Source organism: Octopus sinensis, linkage group LG25 (assembly GCF_006345805.1).
Source record: "Octopus sinensis linkage group LG25, ASM634580v1, whole genome shotgun sequence".
In the NCBI taxonomy this organism is placed as follows: domain Eukaryota; kingdom Metazoa; phylum Mollusca; class Cephalopoda; order Octopoda; family Octopodidae; genus Octopus; species Octopus sinensis.
The window spans coordinates 7557042-7575726 of NC_043021.1; the positions used below are offsets into that span (position 1 = coordinate 7557042).

At 36.3% G+C, this 18685-nt stretch overlaps 1 protein-coding gene across 15 annotated transcripts in view; it reads right to left on the reverse strand.

The window, feature by feature from the left end:
- LOC115224382 (kinesin-like protein unc-104) overlaps nucleotides 1-18685 on the reverse strand; it is a 300207-nt gene that overhangs the window by 106590 nt on the left and 174932 nt on the right. For all 15 annotated transcript variants that reach the window (XM_029795269.2, XM_036513465.1, XM_036513461.1 and 12 more), the window contains 12 exons: nucleotides 12960-13041; nucleotides 11193-11271; nucleotides 10427-10566; nucleotides 10072-10240; nucleotides 9061-9136; nucleotides 8124-8203; nucleotides 6636-6727; nucleotides 5100-5240; nucleotides 3808-3858; nucleotides 1917-2010; nucleotides 1361-1433; nucleotides 467-572 (listed from right to left, as the gene is read on the reverse strand). In XM_029795269.2, the coding sequence (XP_029651129.1) occupies nucleotides 467-572; nucleotides 1361-1433; nucleotides 1917-2010; nucleotides 3808-3858; nucleotides 5100-5240; nucleotides 6636-6727; nucleotides 8124-8203; nucleotides 9061-9136; nucleotides 10072-10240; nucleotides 10427-10566; nucleotides 11193-11271; nucleotides 12960-13041 (1183 nt within the window). The remainder of the gene's footprint in view (nucleotides 1-466; nucleotides 573-1360; nucleotides 1434-1916; nucleotides 2011-3807; nucleotides 3859-5099; nucleotides 5241-6635; nucleotides 6728-8123; nucleotides 8204-9060; nucleotides 9137-10071; nucleotides 10241-10426; nucleotides 10567-11192; nucleotides 11272-12959; nucleotides 13042-18685) is intronic.

Consider the following 18685-nt stretch of genomic DNA (forward strand, 5'->3'; position numbering starts at 1 on the left):
CACAATTGAAATCAAAATCAAATTTTATGACTGGCATCCATGCTAGTGGGGCGCTAAGAGCACCATCCAAGCATGATCGTTGCCAGAGTGGCTAACAGGCTTTCGTGCCAGTGGAACGTAAAAGGCACCATTCGAGCGTGATCGTTACCAGCGTCGCCTTATTGGCACTTGTACCGGTGGCACGTGAAAAACCATTCGAGCGAGATCGTTGCCAGTACCGCCTGACTGGCCACCGTGCTGGTGGCACATTAAAGCACCCACTACATTCTCGGAGTGGTTGGCGTTAGGAAGGGCATCCAGCTGTAGAAACTCTGCCAGATCAAGATTGGAGCCAGGTGCAGCCATCTGGTTCGCCAGTCCTCAGTCAAATCGTCCAACCCATGCTAGCATGGAAAGCGGACATTAAATGATGATGATGCTGATAATGATGATGAAAAAGAGAGAGAAGAATATTCCAGAGACTTACCCATCTGATGGTCTTCTTCTTCATTGAAGTCATCGGTGGTGTAACTGGACATCATAGAATGTCTCTCAACCTGTTCTTGTAAAGCATGAATTTGGAACTCATAGTCCTAGAAACAGAGAAAACAGAAAGAAACTAATATAGAAGTAGGTATAGATTTTAGTTGTTGTTGTTATTATTAATATTGTAAGGCGGCAAGCTGGCAGAACAGTTAGCACACCGGACGAAAAGCTTAGCAGTATTTTGTCTGCCACAATGTTCTGTGTTCAAATTCCACCAAGATCGACTTTGCTTTCATCCTTTTTGGGGTTGATAAATTAAGTACCAGTGGAACGCTGCATATTTTTAGAATGACATTGTGTGGTAGGTGTGAGAGACTGGATCTGACTGATTTGAACATAAAGCATGCAAAATATAACTGCTTAGATACTAAAGGGTTAAAGTGATCTAAAATCTACCTGTCAAAATTTCATGTTAATTTAGGCATCAAACACCAGTTTAATAACAATAAAGTCATTTTACTAAATTCTTCATTATTTTAAAATTTAATTGAAACAAAGGTAACATATCAGTTCTATATTTAAGAGATGAGGAATTAGGTATATTATTTACATTTGACAGATATTTGTCCTCATCTTGTTTGTTGGTAACACAACATTAACAAGAACCTCGAAAAATACCTTGGGAATGAGAACCCAGGTTCAAAATTTCCCCCAAGACACCTGATGAAGGCTGGAGGGTATATCAGCCAAAATGTTGTGTTAGCAACAAACAAGATAAGGACAAATATCCGTCAAATGTAAATAATGTACCAAACTTAGAGTTTGTTACACTACAAACAGCAGGATCCTTTTGAAAAAAGAGAAAAAAAATGAAGACACACATGAAAGCCCCCACCTTTCTTTGCTGTTCAAAAAGCATGTCAGCTTCTTCTTTCTCTTTCCGATACTGCTCTTCAAGGGCAAGCAATCTAGAGGAGACAACGAAATAAAGAAAAAGAGTAAAAAAAAAAAGGGGTTAAAATGGAAAGATACCAGCAGCAATACAATAACATTTATTAGTTGTTTTTTATCTCCAAAAAATACTTTTTAAAATATACTTTTATATGCCTAAAACTCGAATAACTTAACTGGATTGGAAGACTTGAATACAGGCAAGAAAGAAGTTAAGAAACTGAGAAGAACTTACATTCAAAAGTATTGATCTTGAGAGGATATTAACAATACCTTGATTATATATCAAAAATAATATGTTAAGGATGTACAAGCTAAGAGATTAAAGTAACTGGTCAATGGTCAATAGTTAGCCTTTCTATGCTTAGACAATATTATAGACACTGCTTGTCCTCATGTTGACTAACAATATATCCTTTATTTTTACAGTTGCTGTGTCACAATATATTACAGCTATACTTACAAAGAAGAAAGTTAATGTAAAACAATAAAGTGCTTACCTCTGTTCCATGTCCTTTCTCAGATCAATTCCTTGATTTTCCAGCAATTCAAGTTGAGCAAATGTCCAGTCAACTGGTTCTTGGTTCTGAGACACTGAACACATAAAAAATTATATTAAATTTTGTGAAGCCAAAACCCACCAAAATAAAGTTTTAAAAAATAGTAAATTATTAGGATAATAATGTTTTTTAATTCTTATCTATTAGAGGGTGATAATTATAGGAGAGCACTAATCAGCCTTTGCATAAGTAGCCTAGGCTGTGAGCATCATATTTCATATGGTTCAAATGAACAAAAAACAAAAGAGAGATGAGGGAGCAACAAACGAGGTCTATTAGTTTGACATGTTAGAAAAATGGAAAAGTCTTTGATGTTTCGAGCCTATGCTCTTCAACAAAAAAGAATAAGGAAAGAAAACAATCATCATTTAACCCTTTCGTTACTGTATTTATTTTGAGATGCTCTGTGTTTCTTTCAATTATTTTAAATATAACAACGAATTTAGTAAAATAACTTAGCTATCATTAAGCTAGTGTTAGGAATATAAATTGCAACTAAGGTTTGGTGGTATATTTTGATGCAAAACTTATGAAAACAAGACATTCGTACTACAGAGCCAGAGCCGGTTTTGGCCGGGTTAGTAACGAAAGGGTTAATGTCTGTTTTCTATGTTGGCATGGGTTAGACAGTTTGACTGAAGATGGTAAGCCAGAGAGCTGCAGCAGGCTCCAGTCTGTTTTGGCTTGGTTTCTGCAACTGGATGACCTTCCTAATGCCAACCACTTGACTGAGTGTACTAAGGGGTTAAAGATTGATGATGTCCTCTGGCCAAAATCCATCTATAGAGACTGCGTGCTCTCTGATTCCATGATGGTTTCCCCCTGTACACAGGATTAACATATATACTGTATAATAATACACCTAACATCATGAAAACCAGAAGAGTAAAATATTTTCTCAGCTAACTACTTTCAACATAAGCAAGATGGGCAGAGCGAGAAGCTATTAAAAAAAGGAGTGCAAAGAAAGGGAAACAAATCGTTAGCCACTACACACATTTTTTTCTCTCCTTTTTTTCTCTCTCCTTGTTTTTTCTGTGTCCCTTTCTGTAGAAGAGCGTAGGCTCGAAACGTAAAAGACTTTTTATATCCCTGGGCATTATACTAATACATCTGTTTGTTTTGTACACCACCTGTCTTCGTCTTTTGTTTTTTTCGTAAACTCTCCCTATATATATATACATATATATATGTGAGTGTAACTGACTTAACTACTCCTGGGTATGAGTAAACAAACTGCATCCTTCTGCCAAGCTGTATCAAGCTAGTGTGGCAGAGTAGGCGCATTAAACTAGTATGATCTGAAATCAAATTCCCAGCCTCCACATCAAACCATGGTTGACAGAGGGAACACGCAGAGGCCTTCATCCTGCAGTGGACTGAATACAAGCAATCCAATGTCATCCAATATATATATATATAAAGAGAGAGAGGCCATATGTTCTAGAGGGAACTAACAGCCAAGGAGAAGTGGATTATACCTTGTCCCTTGACCTACATGTTATATTCCGAAGTCTGCTCAGTCAAGGTTGACTGAGGCTAGCCAGGAACAACCCAATCCTGAAGGGTCAGCAAAGATCACATGCCAATAACTGCAGACCAATACAATAGAAAGGGGTTAAAAAAAAATCTTGTACTACAGAGGATCATCAAAATAGTATATTTTTGAGAGACGCCAAGATTCAGTGACGTTCAGCCAAGTGCCAATTGGAAATATTTATATAACAGCAACACTAACCTCAAATTCGCACAAACATTTACCTACCAAAAAAGTAACAACAAAAACAACAATGATGATGATGATGAGTAAGGCAAAAACAAATCAACTTACGACTTTCAAGGTCTGTAATACTTTCAGTCATCAGGGCTCGGCTTTCACGAGCTACAAGGGGAAAAAAGAAAATAATTGGAAAACAAATTTGAGATAAGTGTTCACTTAGAAAGGATTAAAGCAATGATTCCCAACAAGGGTCATATGGACCCTTGTGGGGGTCCATATAAGGTTTCGTTATTAAAATTTATGTGCATTAAATCAGTTATACTTCAACAATACACAAAATGTTTTGAGAATTTTTTTAATGCAATTCCTAATAATATTCTTTTTTACTCTAGGCACAAGGCCCGAAATTTTGAGGGAGGGGGCCACTCAATTAGATCGACCCCAGTACACAACTGGTACTCAAGGTCACCCCCTTGAAGTGTTTTAGTCGAACAAATCACCCCTAGTACTTCTTTTTCTAAAGCCTGATACTTATTCCATCAGTCTCTCTTTCTAAGCCACTAAGTTACAGGCAGGTAAACACACCAACAGCGGTTGCGAAGTGATAGTGGGGGACAAACACACCCACACATACATAATGAACTTCTTTCAATTTCCATTTATCAAATCCACTCACAAGGCTTTGGTCCACCAAAGGTTATAGTAGAAGGTACCCACCCAAGGTGCCATGCAATGGGACTGAACCCAGAATCTTGTGGTTGCAAAGCAAACTTCTTACACATAGCCATGCCTGCACCTTTATATGATTACCTCAATAATATAGTTCTGGTCAACAAAATTCACTCCCAAGGCATTGACTGGTTCAAATCATCTATAATTGAAGACTCACGCTCAAAGTGCTGCGAGGAGGGACTGAGACCAAAAACATGCGGTTGAGGGCCTTATTCTCATTTGATACAGAAGCTGTGGGCTGAAAGAGATTCAGTCGCAGGTCCCATACTAGATGGCTGGTCATAATTAAGGAAGATCTCCAGAAGCTCGGAGTTATCTTGGATGATGCAGAGGGCATGAGACCACCAGCAATGGGAGACATAGTGGACCTGTTTGGCTCTATGCACGATGATGCCTCTGGGACCACGAAGCTGGGATAACCCCCAGTCCCATCAAGCAAGAACATGATCAGAATGGTGTGTGTGTGTGTGTAAAATTAACTCAGTCATTAAAATATATCGGACATTTGCCATACTTAAATAATTTCAATTATAACCATTAGTTCTAATCAGGGAAAAGATTGATCCTCAACACATACAGACTAAACCACCCTGCAGAATTAATTCAGTGCAACAGAAATTAAATTGATAAAACAAGATAAAACATGAACAAACAAATTATTAGTTACACACCTTGCACTGGATGGTTGAAACGAAAAACGTGGTTTTTGCCAAGGATTACACGAGCGCCGACTTTCAGGATGGTTGGCTCAGTGATTTGACGGCCGTTAACATAGAGTATGGATCCATTGCTTGGAATTACAGTAACTGTACCTGTAGAAAGAAGAGGCAAATAACAAAGCCATTAAGAAATGCATGCTATGTCTCTCTCAATATATCTTAATGGAAAAAATGATACAGTGCTCAATACATTAAAATAGAGCTAAAAATATTTTAATCTAACAAATGTGCTCTTCCCCCTGCCCCTTCAAAAAAGAAGGAAACAAAATCAGAGGTTTCTTTAATTTTTTAGAGAATCCCCCCCATTCTATTCGGGCCTGAAAATAGTGTTCTTTCACTTTAAAAAAATTCCTCTGGTGGCTCTGTCTGTCATCCCCAATCTAGACTGGTTATGAGCACTGCCCCTTAACTCTGAAAACAATACTACAGACAATAAAAATAATAACAAATAGCCATCTGTGTATCATACTTAAGAAGTATACACTATTGAGAGGCAATGCTGAAATGCATGTGGTGTTCTTGTTAGTTGCTGCTGGGACAACATTTCATCTCCCTCCAATATATAGTGTTTTTAACACAGCATTTCTATGAAAGATCTTTTTTCTTGGACAAAAATTACAGTAACTTCCCTGTTGACAGTATATATAAATTAAGTATGATGCATAGATGGTTATTTCAATTTAATGCTGTTTTGATTGCATACACATAGTTTTTATTCAGCTTGACAGCTATTTGCAGCATCAGTGAATGTATTATTCACTAATTCCTATATATCAGGTGACTGATTTCATGTGACAGGCTATGAGTACACATCACTGAAAAAACTCAAAAAGGCTGAAATACATCTGGTGTCTTGCTAGCCAATGTTAGGATGATTTTCTTGCCTTCATCCAATATATATTGTTTTTAATACAGCGCATATATAATAGGTTTTATCTCGGATGCAAACTGTTCTAACTCACTTGTCAATGGTGTATGTATGTTAAATTATATGTACATGGTTATTTTAATATAATATCCGAATCGTGGCCGCTGCCAGCGCCGCCTCGACTGGCATCCGTGTCGGTGGCACGTAAAAAGCACCATCCGAATCGTGGCCGAAGCCAGTGCCGCCTCGACTGGCTTCCGTGCAGGTGGCACATAAAATGCACCAATCCGACTGTGGCCGATGCCAGCCTCGCCTGGCACCAGTGCAGGTGGCATGTAAAAAGCATCCACTACACTCACGGAGTGGTTGGCGTTAGGAAGGGCATCCAGCTGTAGAAACATTGTCAGATAAGACCGGAGCCTGGTGCAGCCTTCTGGCTTCCCAGATCCCCGGTTGAACTGTCCAACCCATGCTAGCATGGAGAACAGACGTTAAACGATGATGAACATTTGAATTACATACACCAAAGAAAAAAGTTAAAAAAAGCTGGTAAACAATTACTTCCAGTTTTCATAAATGTTATAAACTCTTTAAAGAAGAATCTGTAAGCTCTTATTTACCTTCGTTATTATCAAACATACAATGGTCTTCTTTGATATGGGTTCCATTTAATTGAATATCAGGGGGCTGTTTGGTGTTTGGTAGACCAACCCTGAATGATTAAGAGAAATAAAAACAAAAATTTTAAATCAATTAACAGTTAATTGATAATAAACCTCATAAGTGATTATTAGAATATTATAAATATAGATATTCTTTTATTTTATTTTATTTTATTTTATTTGGCGTTAGGAAGGGCATCCAGCCGTAGAAACACTGCCAAATCTGACTGGGCCTGATGAAGCCTTCCGGCTTCACAGAACCCAGTTAAACTGTCCAACCCATGTTAGCATGGAAAACGGACGCTAAATGATGATGATGATGATGATGATGTTTCAGTCATTTGGCTGCGGTCAGGCTGAAGCATCACATTGAAGGGTTTTAGTTGAAGAAATAAGACACTCTGTCATCAAAATATCATCATTCAGGTTGACCAAGTGATAAATATGATCTTAATTCTTTTAAATCCCATATTAATCATTCAATGGTTTTTTTGAGCAGGTTCACATTTGATTTTTTTCTTTTCTCATTTTCTTTTAAAACTTTGGTAAACGGTTTCAATCTAGTTTATTTTAAAATATGAAGTTTCTATCATTGAACCAGGAGCAGTCTTGGGCAGATTGTTATCAAAAGGTTTAACCGTTTGGTGTTCAGATTATTCTGTCAAATGTAATGCTTATTGATTCACATCATTTTAAGTCGATCATGCATTATCTCATAGCTTTGAGATTTCAATGATGTGATTACTCTTTTACTTGTTTCAGTCATTTGACTGCAGCCATGCTGGAGCACCGCCTTTAGTCGAGAAATTCGACCCCGGGACTTATTCTTTTGTAAGCCCAGTACTTATTCTATCAGTCTCTTTTGCCGAACCGCTAAGTAACGGGGACATAAACACACCAGCATCGGTTGTCAAGCAATGCTAGGGAGACAAACACAGACACACAAACACACACACATATATATATATATATATACACATATACGACGGGCTTCTTTCAGTTTCTATCTACCAAATCAACTCACAAGGCTTTGGTCGGCCTGAGGCTATAGTAGAAGACACTTGCCCAAGGTGCCACGCAGTGGGACTGAACCCGGAACCATGTGGTTGGTAAACAAGCTACTTACCACACAGCCACCCCTGCGCCTATACTTTTGTTTACTTTTTAAAGTGACATTGTAGGGTAGATATAAGAGGCCAGATCTGGCTGGTTTCAAGAAAAAACAGGTAGAATATTTTGGTCAGATATGGCCAGTTTAAATGCTAAATGATTAAATGAGGTTGAACACATTGAATAACTTTATTTGTCCTCAAAAAGATGGAATGGTCAGGGTTGGAATGCATTTAATCATAGGTTTGTTCAATGGAAGGGCAGAGGGCTACAGGAGAGTTATTAAACCACTAATATAGAGGGAAAAAGTGGGACAAGATGAGAAGGATTTCTTACCTCGTAATACCATCCTTGATGTAGTAAATAAGACACTCTGACATCAAAGGATCCTCATTCAGGTTGACCAAGTGAGGGGTCTGACAAGAGAAAACATTAGATGTGTCTTTGAGAGATGAACACAATGAAATAATGTAACAGAACATTGTTGTCGAGTAGGTTTGGGACATGTATAGAAGGGTTGAAGTTTAGGAGTTTGTGATGGGTAGGAGATGGAGTGTGATGGGAGAGATAGGATAAGTTAAGGGAAGGAGAGAGAGGGAGAGGTAACATGGAAGACAACACAAGAGAGAGAAGGAGAGATAATAAGGGAGAGAAAAGAAGAGACAACAGGGAAGAAAAAGAAAGGGAGAGACATAGGAAGATAGAGAAAGGGAGAGACATAGGAAGAGAGAGAGAAGGATAGATGACAGGAAAGAGAGGAGAGAGAGACAAGATAAATAGAAAGAGATACAAGAGAGACAGGAGATACATCAGGGAGGAGCAAGAAGATAAAGAGAGAGAGAGAGAGACAAAAGAGGAAGGAGGGACACATGGGGAGAGAAAAGAGGCAGAAGGGAGATAGAGAAGAGGGAGAGTAAGAAGGAAAAAAGTGAAGAAAATATATTAAAGAGAATACGAGAACAAGAATAAGAAGGATTTGAAAGTGTACAGGAGAAATGAATGAAAAAAATCTGAAAAAGAGAGAATAAAAGAGAGAGAGAAAAAGAGCATCTGAAAAAAGAAGAGTGAAAGAAAGAGAAGAGAGAAAAAAATATTTTTGATAATAGAAAACTAAAGGAAGTCAGAAAATAGAAAACAGGCATCAAATATGATTGTCTGAAATATCAGAGAAAAGGAGTACAAGGATGTGATAGCTGAAGACAGGGAGATGTGAGGAGTTCAAAAAGTTTAAGTAGAAGAATTGGCAAAAAAACAAAAACAAAAAAAAATCTACCTTTTTTGGAGAAAATACGCCGATGGTTCCGCCATCTTCTCTCAGAGCTACACCCATTTCAGCAAGAACTGCTTCTCTGTAATGAGACAACCGATCAAAAATAACTTAGGTAATCAAATATGTAAATGATATATTTTTTTTAAAAAAAAAGACACTCTTCACAATATATATATATATATATAACTTTATAATTCCTATTAGCAAATGAAACGTGTGTAATGGTGAATAAATAATGTAAAAAAATTTCCAATTTTTTGTTTTGTTAAATATATATACACATACACACACACTCAAATGGTGTTATTACCCAACATTTGAAAGGTGCTTTCAACAGGCCAGTTACATGACACTAGCATCTCAAAGCAAGGTAATATTTTCCCATAGTCAGACATGTTTTTCATAGACAATTGGAGGCCAACAACCCCACTTGTATGATGATGATGCTCATTTACGACCATCACACGATGTCTTGACATAAGTACACAAAAACACAAACACACACATATCATATCTAAAGAAACAGTCTGTGAAAACAAATTCCTTTTAAATAAAAATTCCTTCAAAATACACACCATGGCAGTTTTTGAGTTTCCACCTAAATTGTTAGGAAAGGAACAAAATAATAATAATAATAATAATAATATTTTTTATAATAATATTTTTTATAATAATAATAATTTCTATTATAGGCATAAGTCCTGAAATTCGTGAGAAGGGGAATAGTCAATTACATCAGCCCCTGTGTTCAGTTAGAACTTATTTCATCAACTCCAAAAGGATATAAGGTAAAGTTGTTTATAAGGAGGAGGGTTTCTAATACCAGAAGGCATTTCACATTTGCAATGCTGTCAATGAATCACACACACAGGTTTCTTTCAATTTCCATCAACCAAATCCACTCAGTAATTTCACTGCCCATAGTACATAAAACTCTACACTAAGTCCCTCTTGCACACACACACACACATGGATGGCAGTGAATTCAAATGAAGAAAATAGATAGATATGAACCTGTCTTTTCTAATAGCTTCTGTTTTACGAAGTTTTTCTTCCCAAGATTCATTGAGTTCAGCCATTAGTTTCTCAGACAACTGAAGACGTTCCACTGGGTCATCACCATCGGTGGACATGGATTCTTTACGAGTGCGTTTTATTTCTTTTTGGCCGGTTGGGGTGTTACCTGCAGAAGAATGAAGAAATTGACAAATGTTGAAGACCACACAAAAAGAGAAAGTTGCCAAATAATGTTGAAGATGATAATTAATATCAAAAAGACAAATTACAAAAATAAATGCTGCATTAATTTTTTTTCAAAATCAAAAAAGAAATATATAAATAAAATTGGGTGAAGAAGAATGAAACTTACATTCATTTATTTCAATTCCTTCATGAACCAAAAGTTCTCGTAAACGAGCAACTTCTTCCTTGAGCTCACGAATGACCTTGGCATTTGGATCTTCATTGACCACAGCCTTACACACGATCTGTTTGGCTCGGTCAGCATATCTAGAAGGACAATTATAGAGATTACATATAACATATGGTACGTGTGGAAATATATACAACAGGTCATAGGTAGAAATTTATAAAGTTACGAGCACACATACATTTCATCTTGGTCTAAGATGACCTAAAAATAAATAGCATATAGATACTACCCTTCTATCTTAACACTAGTGCTTCAGTCACAGAATTAAATCATTTTTTGCATTCTGTCTTACACACACACACACACACACACACACTGTATGAAGTTACACTTACTCAGCCTCTTAACATCACCCATCTATAATTCATAATTTTATCTTCCTTCCAGATTCACATCTATACTAGAAACAACACTCGGACATTAGGAATCCATTTGCAATGGAGACTTGCAGGTAAGTTCTCTCAAAATGTATCAGACATTATCTGGAACCAGGCAGGCCAAGAGGCTTTACTCCAATCCACAATGAGTGGGGGCAGTTAAGCTTTAAAGACTCTAATTTGTAAGTATATGATCAACATGAATTAAAAATATATTGTCACACATTTCTGATCCCTGAAGCTTCTACATAGAAAAGTGTGTTTGTGTGTGTGTGTGTGTGTGTTAAATTAAGAAGGTAAAAAACAATGAAAACTTATTCCCTTACCTTAGTGTACTGAGGGTTTCATCAAAATTGATGTCAGCTGGGCTGAGTGCAGCAACCATGGCAGTTTTTGAGTTTCCACCTGAATTGTTAGGAAAAGAACAAAAAATAACAATAATAATATTTTCTTTATAATAATAATAATAATAATAATAATAATAATAATTCCTATTATAGACATAAGGCCTGAAATTCATGGGGAAGGAGTTCATCAATAACATCAACTCCAATGTTCAGTTGGAACTTATTTCATCAGCCCCCAAAAGGATGTAAGGTAAAGCTGTTAATAAGGGGGAGGAGGAAGTGGGGTTCTTATACCAGAAGGGATTTCATATGCTGCCAATGAATAACACACACACTCTCACAGAGGCTTCTTTCAGTTTCCATCAACCAAATTCACTCACAAGACTTTGGTCAGCCTGGTGCTATTATAGAAAGCATTTGTCCAAGTGTCTATGCAGTAGGACAGAACCTGAAAATATACGGTTGGAAAATGAACTTCTCAACCACACAGCCATGCCTACACCCAGAGTTTTTTTTTTTTTTAAACCTTTGCCTGTCTAAAGCATTTTCACATGTGTCCAAAATACCCATGTTTGTTTTCAGATTTTTAGTTAGATTTTTCTTTCATATGTTCTGAGTAATTTAAAGCTTTTCTTTCTGATGTCCCAAGTGACTTTGGTGGTTGAAAAAAAAATTAGAAATATGTATCATATACAACACATGGATGCCAGGAAAATATGTCTTATGTATTACATGTGAAATATAAGACAGGCAAAGGGTCAAACCTATTAAATCCACAGTCCACAACAGCCTCCACCTTTCACATTCATTTATTTTTATTATCATGGCTAAGTTTCAGCCCAGGCAACAGCAACAAACGGTGTGTCTGCCACATTCACGGCTCTCGGTACAATCATTCAGGCAGTTATTCATCGAACGTTCCAGCCAACGCCAATTCAACACCTCTGTCTGAAGGAAGTCTCCGAAGCAGTCCTCTTGAAGGCAGACTTCACAGACATGATACAGTTCCGTAGTGGTCATCATCTGGTAAGTCAGGCAGTGGTAAAAGATGGCAGGATACAGTGACACAGATCAATGCAGACTCTGTAATGAGGAGGTGGCATCTGCAGAACATCTTTGGTTGAGATGTCCTGCCCTGATGGTGGAACGCTATATCTGCCAACTAGGGGCTACAATGGATGAGATGATTAGTCTCCCTTCCGCGGCTCTAGCACTTCTGAGAGTTATCCTCAGGTGCTTGAGGTGGCCAACAACAACAAAGTCCACTCAGCACTCTTTTTGGACCAACATTACTGCCTTGAGATCATAGATACATTGTCAATGTGTGACGACATTTTCTTTTTACATCACCATGAAGCAAGGTAATATTTCCCCATAGTTGAACATTCTGACCCAGAAGATTGAAAACAAAAGACTGTTTGTATGAAGGTGACACTCACTTCACAACATGAAGTGGGTTCCACAAGACTAATTTAGACGCTTCCATTTCAGGGTGGCGCATGCAGTAACCAGAAAGTTGCAGCTGCCTTTGCCTGATCTTCTCACTAACTTCCACATTTATACTGTCTTATTGGAATAGATTTTCATGGTTCTCACCACACAAACCCAACAAGTGAAAGCAATGATTTCCTGATGGTGTTATCCAAGCAAGATCTCATTCTAAGTACTGTCACAAGAAACTACTACTACTACTACTACCAATTTGGTTGGAAAAATACCAGTTAATGAAGAAAGCCGGATATTTACCCAAATTTTCTCGAAGAAGCCATGTTAGTACAGAATCTCTGTAAGGAATGAAATCTGTTTTCTTCTTTTTCTTGCTGCTGACCTATAAGAAAATGAAATAACAGGAACACATCATTACATGTTAAAACAATCACAGTGTAATTAATTATCCCTTTCCCCATGAATTTCAGGCCTTATGCCTATAAATGAATATTTTAATTATTAGTGACAGAAGTAGTATTAAAACCAAAAGGGAATCTTTATATCCAACGTAACATGGATGTTCTGTTAGAACACTCAATACTGCATTACTAACTTTGAGAGACCCTCTCAAAGAGGTGTTTGGTGCATATATATTATATATATATGATAGAATGAGAAATACAAAGTCATTGATACAGTATTATATATTTGAGAAAATGAATAGAAATGGCTTTTCTGACAACTTTTCCACTTAAGTAATTAGATGTTTATGATTTTACAAAATGTAACCAAACAGGTCTGGGCTATTTGTGTCCATCTTCAGTGGTGAATATCTGACCACTAGATCTCTAGCAGTCGGGTGTTCACCAAATAGCCCAAAACTGTTCGCTCACCTTTTGTAAAATTAAAAACATCTAATTATTAAAGTGGAAAAATTACCATTTCTATTCATTTTTTCAAATATATAATAATACTGTACCAAGGACTTTCTATTTTTTATTCTACTATATATACATACATACATACATACATATATATATATATATAGTGGAGGCACAATGGCTCGGTGGTTAGGGCAGTGGACTCGCGGTCGTAGGATCACGGTTTCAATTCCCAGACCAGGCGTTGTGAGTGTTTATTGAGCGAAAACACCTAAAAAGCTCCATGAGGCTCCGGCAGGGGGTGGTGATCCCTGCTGTACTCTTTCACCACACTTTCTTCTGTTGGCCTGCTCGCTTAGCCAGCGGGGTGGCATAATTCGAAGGCTAAAACAATGCGAACGCATTGTGACCAGCGATGTGTAACAACATCTGATGGTCTGGTCGGTCACGTGATCACGTGATATATATATATATATATATATATATATATATATATAAATATATATAAAATTGTATTTATATTCATCTTAGTCCATCTGACTCATACTGTGCTGTGTATAAAGTAAATATGTTGTTTAAACAATAATAAGCGTCTTCTTCACAAAGCACAAATATGCAAATTACTTTATTTGATGACACAAAAAATACAGATATATTACATATACCGCAATTTCAATAGCACATATTCAGGAGAATAAGTTTTTAGTGCATTTAAGCATGTACTACAAGCTCAAATTTTCATATAGACTCAGGGCAATTTTTTGAGACGTTTGTTGGGGAGGGTAGGTCCTCAATATGGCAAACTATCCACCATGGTGATAACCTATGACTGTTTTATATAACAACTTACTGTTCTATGGTATTGATTAAGAAAAGGAAACTAGGTATATCTTCTCTGAGGAATAGCGAGCAAATTGTGAAACAGCCAATCAGGAGATTTCTCACCTCTTTTTACCACACACCCAAAGCATAGAAGAAATGTGTTTAAATTGTGAATATTTCTCTCACAGCTAGGTTTTCTAATATTAAAAACATCAAGTCAACAACTGTATTTATAAGGGGAATCATCTTGGCAGATTGAATCTCATTCCATCAACAGAAATAACTCAATATCCATTATGTTTCAATACCGTTGCTGTTTAGAATGACTGTAAATAGCTGTAAATAGACATTCTTTTATTCTTTTACTCATTTCAGCCATGCAGCTGTGGTCATGCTGGAGCACCACCAAATTAAGATATTTCAGAATTAAATCTCTTTCACAAAAACAGACACCAACCACTGCCTGTGGTAAACACCAAACAATGATATATTAATATATTAGCTGTTGGTATTTTACTTCTGTTGAAGATACAGCAGTAAGTCTATCGCAAGGGAGCTACAGACTATTGGCATTCTGCACTCATACCTAGAGCTCTTCTGCTTCACTATCATCACATTTTTTACTTCCATTTCTCCATGCTTGCATGGGTCAGAAAGAATTTGTTGAAGCAAATTATTTTATGGCTGGATGCTCTTCCTGTCACCAACCCTTACTTGTTTCCAAGTAAGGTCATATTTCTCCATGGCTGGATATTCTTACACAGAAGATCGAAAACAAAAGACACAGTTTATATGATGGTGACACACACACTATCAGGTTTCTATCAAGACAAGAAGACACAAACACACACACACACACATATACAACAGGCTTCATTCATTAAGCAAACCTCTTAACTACAAGGCCATATCTATGCTTACATAATTTTGATACAGTCATTTCACCAGATTAATTTTACACTGGTGCACAACAGGAAGATGGTTTTCAGTGATGATCCAATATCAATTACGAAACATTTTATTTTTTCCCCAATTTAATTCGTAAAGTAACCAAGGAATTGACAAACTGACTTAAAACGACAATAAAATTGATGAAGCTTTCTGTATATGTCTGTCTCTGAACAAGACAAATATACATATTCTATATTATTCTTTGTATGACTGGGTACACATTGACGATACAAATTGCATAGGATTTAATTTGCAATTAAATTTAAATATTGCAGTAAATATAAATTTTTAAAACATTCAGAAAAAAAAAGAGAATTCTTACAATAAAATTCCATGTGAAAAGGGTTTTGTCTTTTGGAAATTTTTTTTTCCTCATGATGAAAGCTATTTACCAAAATGTATTTATATAAGTCATATAACGACGTATGTATTTATGTAAGTAATATAATGACATATATTTTACTTCTTAAATAAATATACACTACATAAATAGATTCTCATTTTATTATCATTTCAATACAAAACATGGCCTTCTTATAAATGAAAGGAATCATTATCAATAACAATAATAAAAAAAAAAATCAATATTATCTTAGAAAGACAGACAGACAGATAGATAGATAGATAGATAGATAGATAGGAAGAATGTAAGGCAAATAACATATTTAAAAATGTAGAAAGTAAATTATTTAATTGCGAAGAAAGAAATGGCTAGTGAACAACAATAAATTATAGTTTCAGATGTATTGAATTATGCCTGACATTACTGTAATAGTCAGACAAACTAGGATTTCAGATAGAATAACAATAACAGCAGCAATAAAACTATCAGCAACAGAGGTAAATGAACATCAAGTTTAGAGATAGAATAACAGACATTGAACTGAGGCAAGAGAAACAGGAAGCTGACAACATTAAGAGAGAAAAACAAAAACAGAACAACTTTCAAATAGAAATCTTCACTGAAAGAAAGACAAACCCTTATTTATTTATTTTATTATTATTATTTTTTTTTGTTCAGTTTCAAAACTTAGTGAAAAATTGTTTTTAATAATAGAATTTAATGGTATTTAAAGTTATAAATTATGGCTTCAAATTTTGGCACAAGGTCTGGAATTTCGCAGGGAGAGGGTTAGACAATTTTATTGACCCCAGTGCACAACCTGTTTCTTAATCTCATTTGTATCAATTTCTCTTCACTTAATAGATGGATGCCCTTCAGAAAGGACCACACACCAGAAACCTCTGACTTTCTGTTTCATTTTAGACCTGGGGACTTGTTATTGGGCAAGGAATTATCTTAACATTTTGTAGGAATGAAAATGTGTAAGATTAAAGTATAGAATTTAAAAGCACATGGAATTTCACTGAACTCATAAGCAACACTAGTTATAACCAGAAAACATGTAGCAGATCGTTAGAGAATAATCACAAAGGGTCTTCTTTATCCTTTTATGCTGAAGGCAAAGTCAACCTTGGAAGAATTTGAACTCCGGATGTAAAGACAGATGAAATACTTAAGTATTTTTCCCAGTGTGCTAATGATTCTGCCAGCCCGCCACCTTGGTAAAGCTTTTAATAACATTATGTAAATATTGAGTAAAATCTCCCCTTGGATCTAAAAAGTCAAAGGTTGTCCATGGCTCCACTTACTGAGAAGAGAACGAATATTAAAAATTCCTTGTTTCTCCTTCCCCTTTTGATACCAATGCACCTAAGATTGCCCCTGGTTTTATGATACAAACTTCCAACTTAAACATGAACTAAATTAAAATCTTCCATAGAAATTTCATGTTTGGTTATATTCCAAAAACCTGTTTAATAATGACCGAGATATTTTACTTAAATTCTTCATTATTTTCAAAGTTAATTAGAACAAAAACAATGAATTTCAATAGAAATATATTTGTCATATAAATTAGTTTACTCATTACTCTTTTACTTGTTTCAGTCATTTGACTGTGGCCATGCTGGAGCACCGCCTTTAGTCAAGCAAATGAATGATATAATATATATATATATATATATATATATATATATATATATATACAGAGAAAGAGGAGAGAGAGAGAGAGAGAGTTGCCTCCTCCTTGTCTATGTGTATTAGTCTACCAAAGAAATATAATATTCTATATAAGAATATATTTCTAGCCCTGCTAAACGATAAATAATATTGGCATTGTAATCCCTTGAGAAAATATTGAAATCTTACCATGATAGGCACATGGCTAAAGTGGTTAGGGTGTTACATTCATGATTGTCAGATCATAGTTTCAATTCCCAGACAAGGCACCGTGCTATATTCTTCAGCGTAACACTTTATTTCACATTACTCCAGTCCACTCAGCTGTAAATGGGTCCCAGCAATATCTGGTAAGTTAACTCTGCGACAGACCACCATCCCATTCAGGGGAGAGTGTTGTAATCTGAGTCACTTATAAGCCATTGAAACCAAACCAGATTAAGCTCTGGCCTTATGAGTTCTTGGGCTTAAAACAGATGTGAGCCTAATGAGCAAAGGAACACAAATATTCTACAGACTCTGGTCTACGCTGATTACACCTAATTACTTCTTGTTCTTTATGATTACCATTTGTGAGAGATAGAATCATTAGGGAACAGAACACATTGCCTACCCATTTTGCCCTTTTTTATCTACAGTCAACAAATCAAATGCTAGCCAAGCACAAAGGTAGACAAACTGAAGTACCTCTTTTTCTCAAAACAAGGTCTTGTAATAAGGTTATGAAACCCTTATTATTATCATTATTACTCCTCTCAGTGTAGACCTGTAAGTCAGACAGAAGGAATTGGAAAGGGCACTTGCTCTAAGTGTTCAGGGAAACTTCAAAGAGTGGGGTTCCTCGATTATCCCTAGACGGCCTCCTGTATCAAGAGGGTTACATCTCTATCATCCTCCCTCACCACCTTTTTTTAAACCTTTGTATGCTATGCATATGCCCCTTCTTTTTCAGTGTATACCATGTATACTTACCTTTTTTTATCATTTCATTATATATAAACCCCCACACTTTATGTCCACCTTTGTGTTGTCCCCCTCATCCTTTGCTCTTGTGGCAAATAAATGAAGTCATCATCGTCGTCATCATCATCATCATCATCAAGGTGGCAAGCTGGCAGAGTCATTAGCATGCTGGTGCAAAATGCTTAGCAACATTTCATCTGCCTTTATATTCTGAGTTCAAATTCTGCCAGGGTCAACTTTGCCTTTCATCCTTTCAGGGTCAACAAAATAAGTATCAGTTGAGCACTGGGGTCAATGTAATCAACTTTCCCACTCCCATGAATATGCTGGCCTTGCGCTAAAATTTGAAACCATTATTGCTCTTGCTGACCAAGTGCACAACCTGTTTCTTAATCTCATTTGTA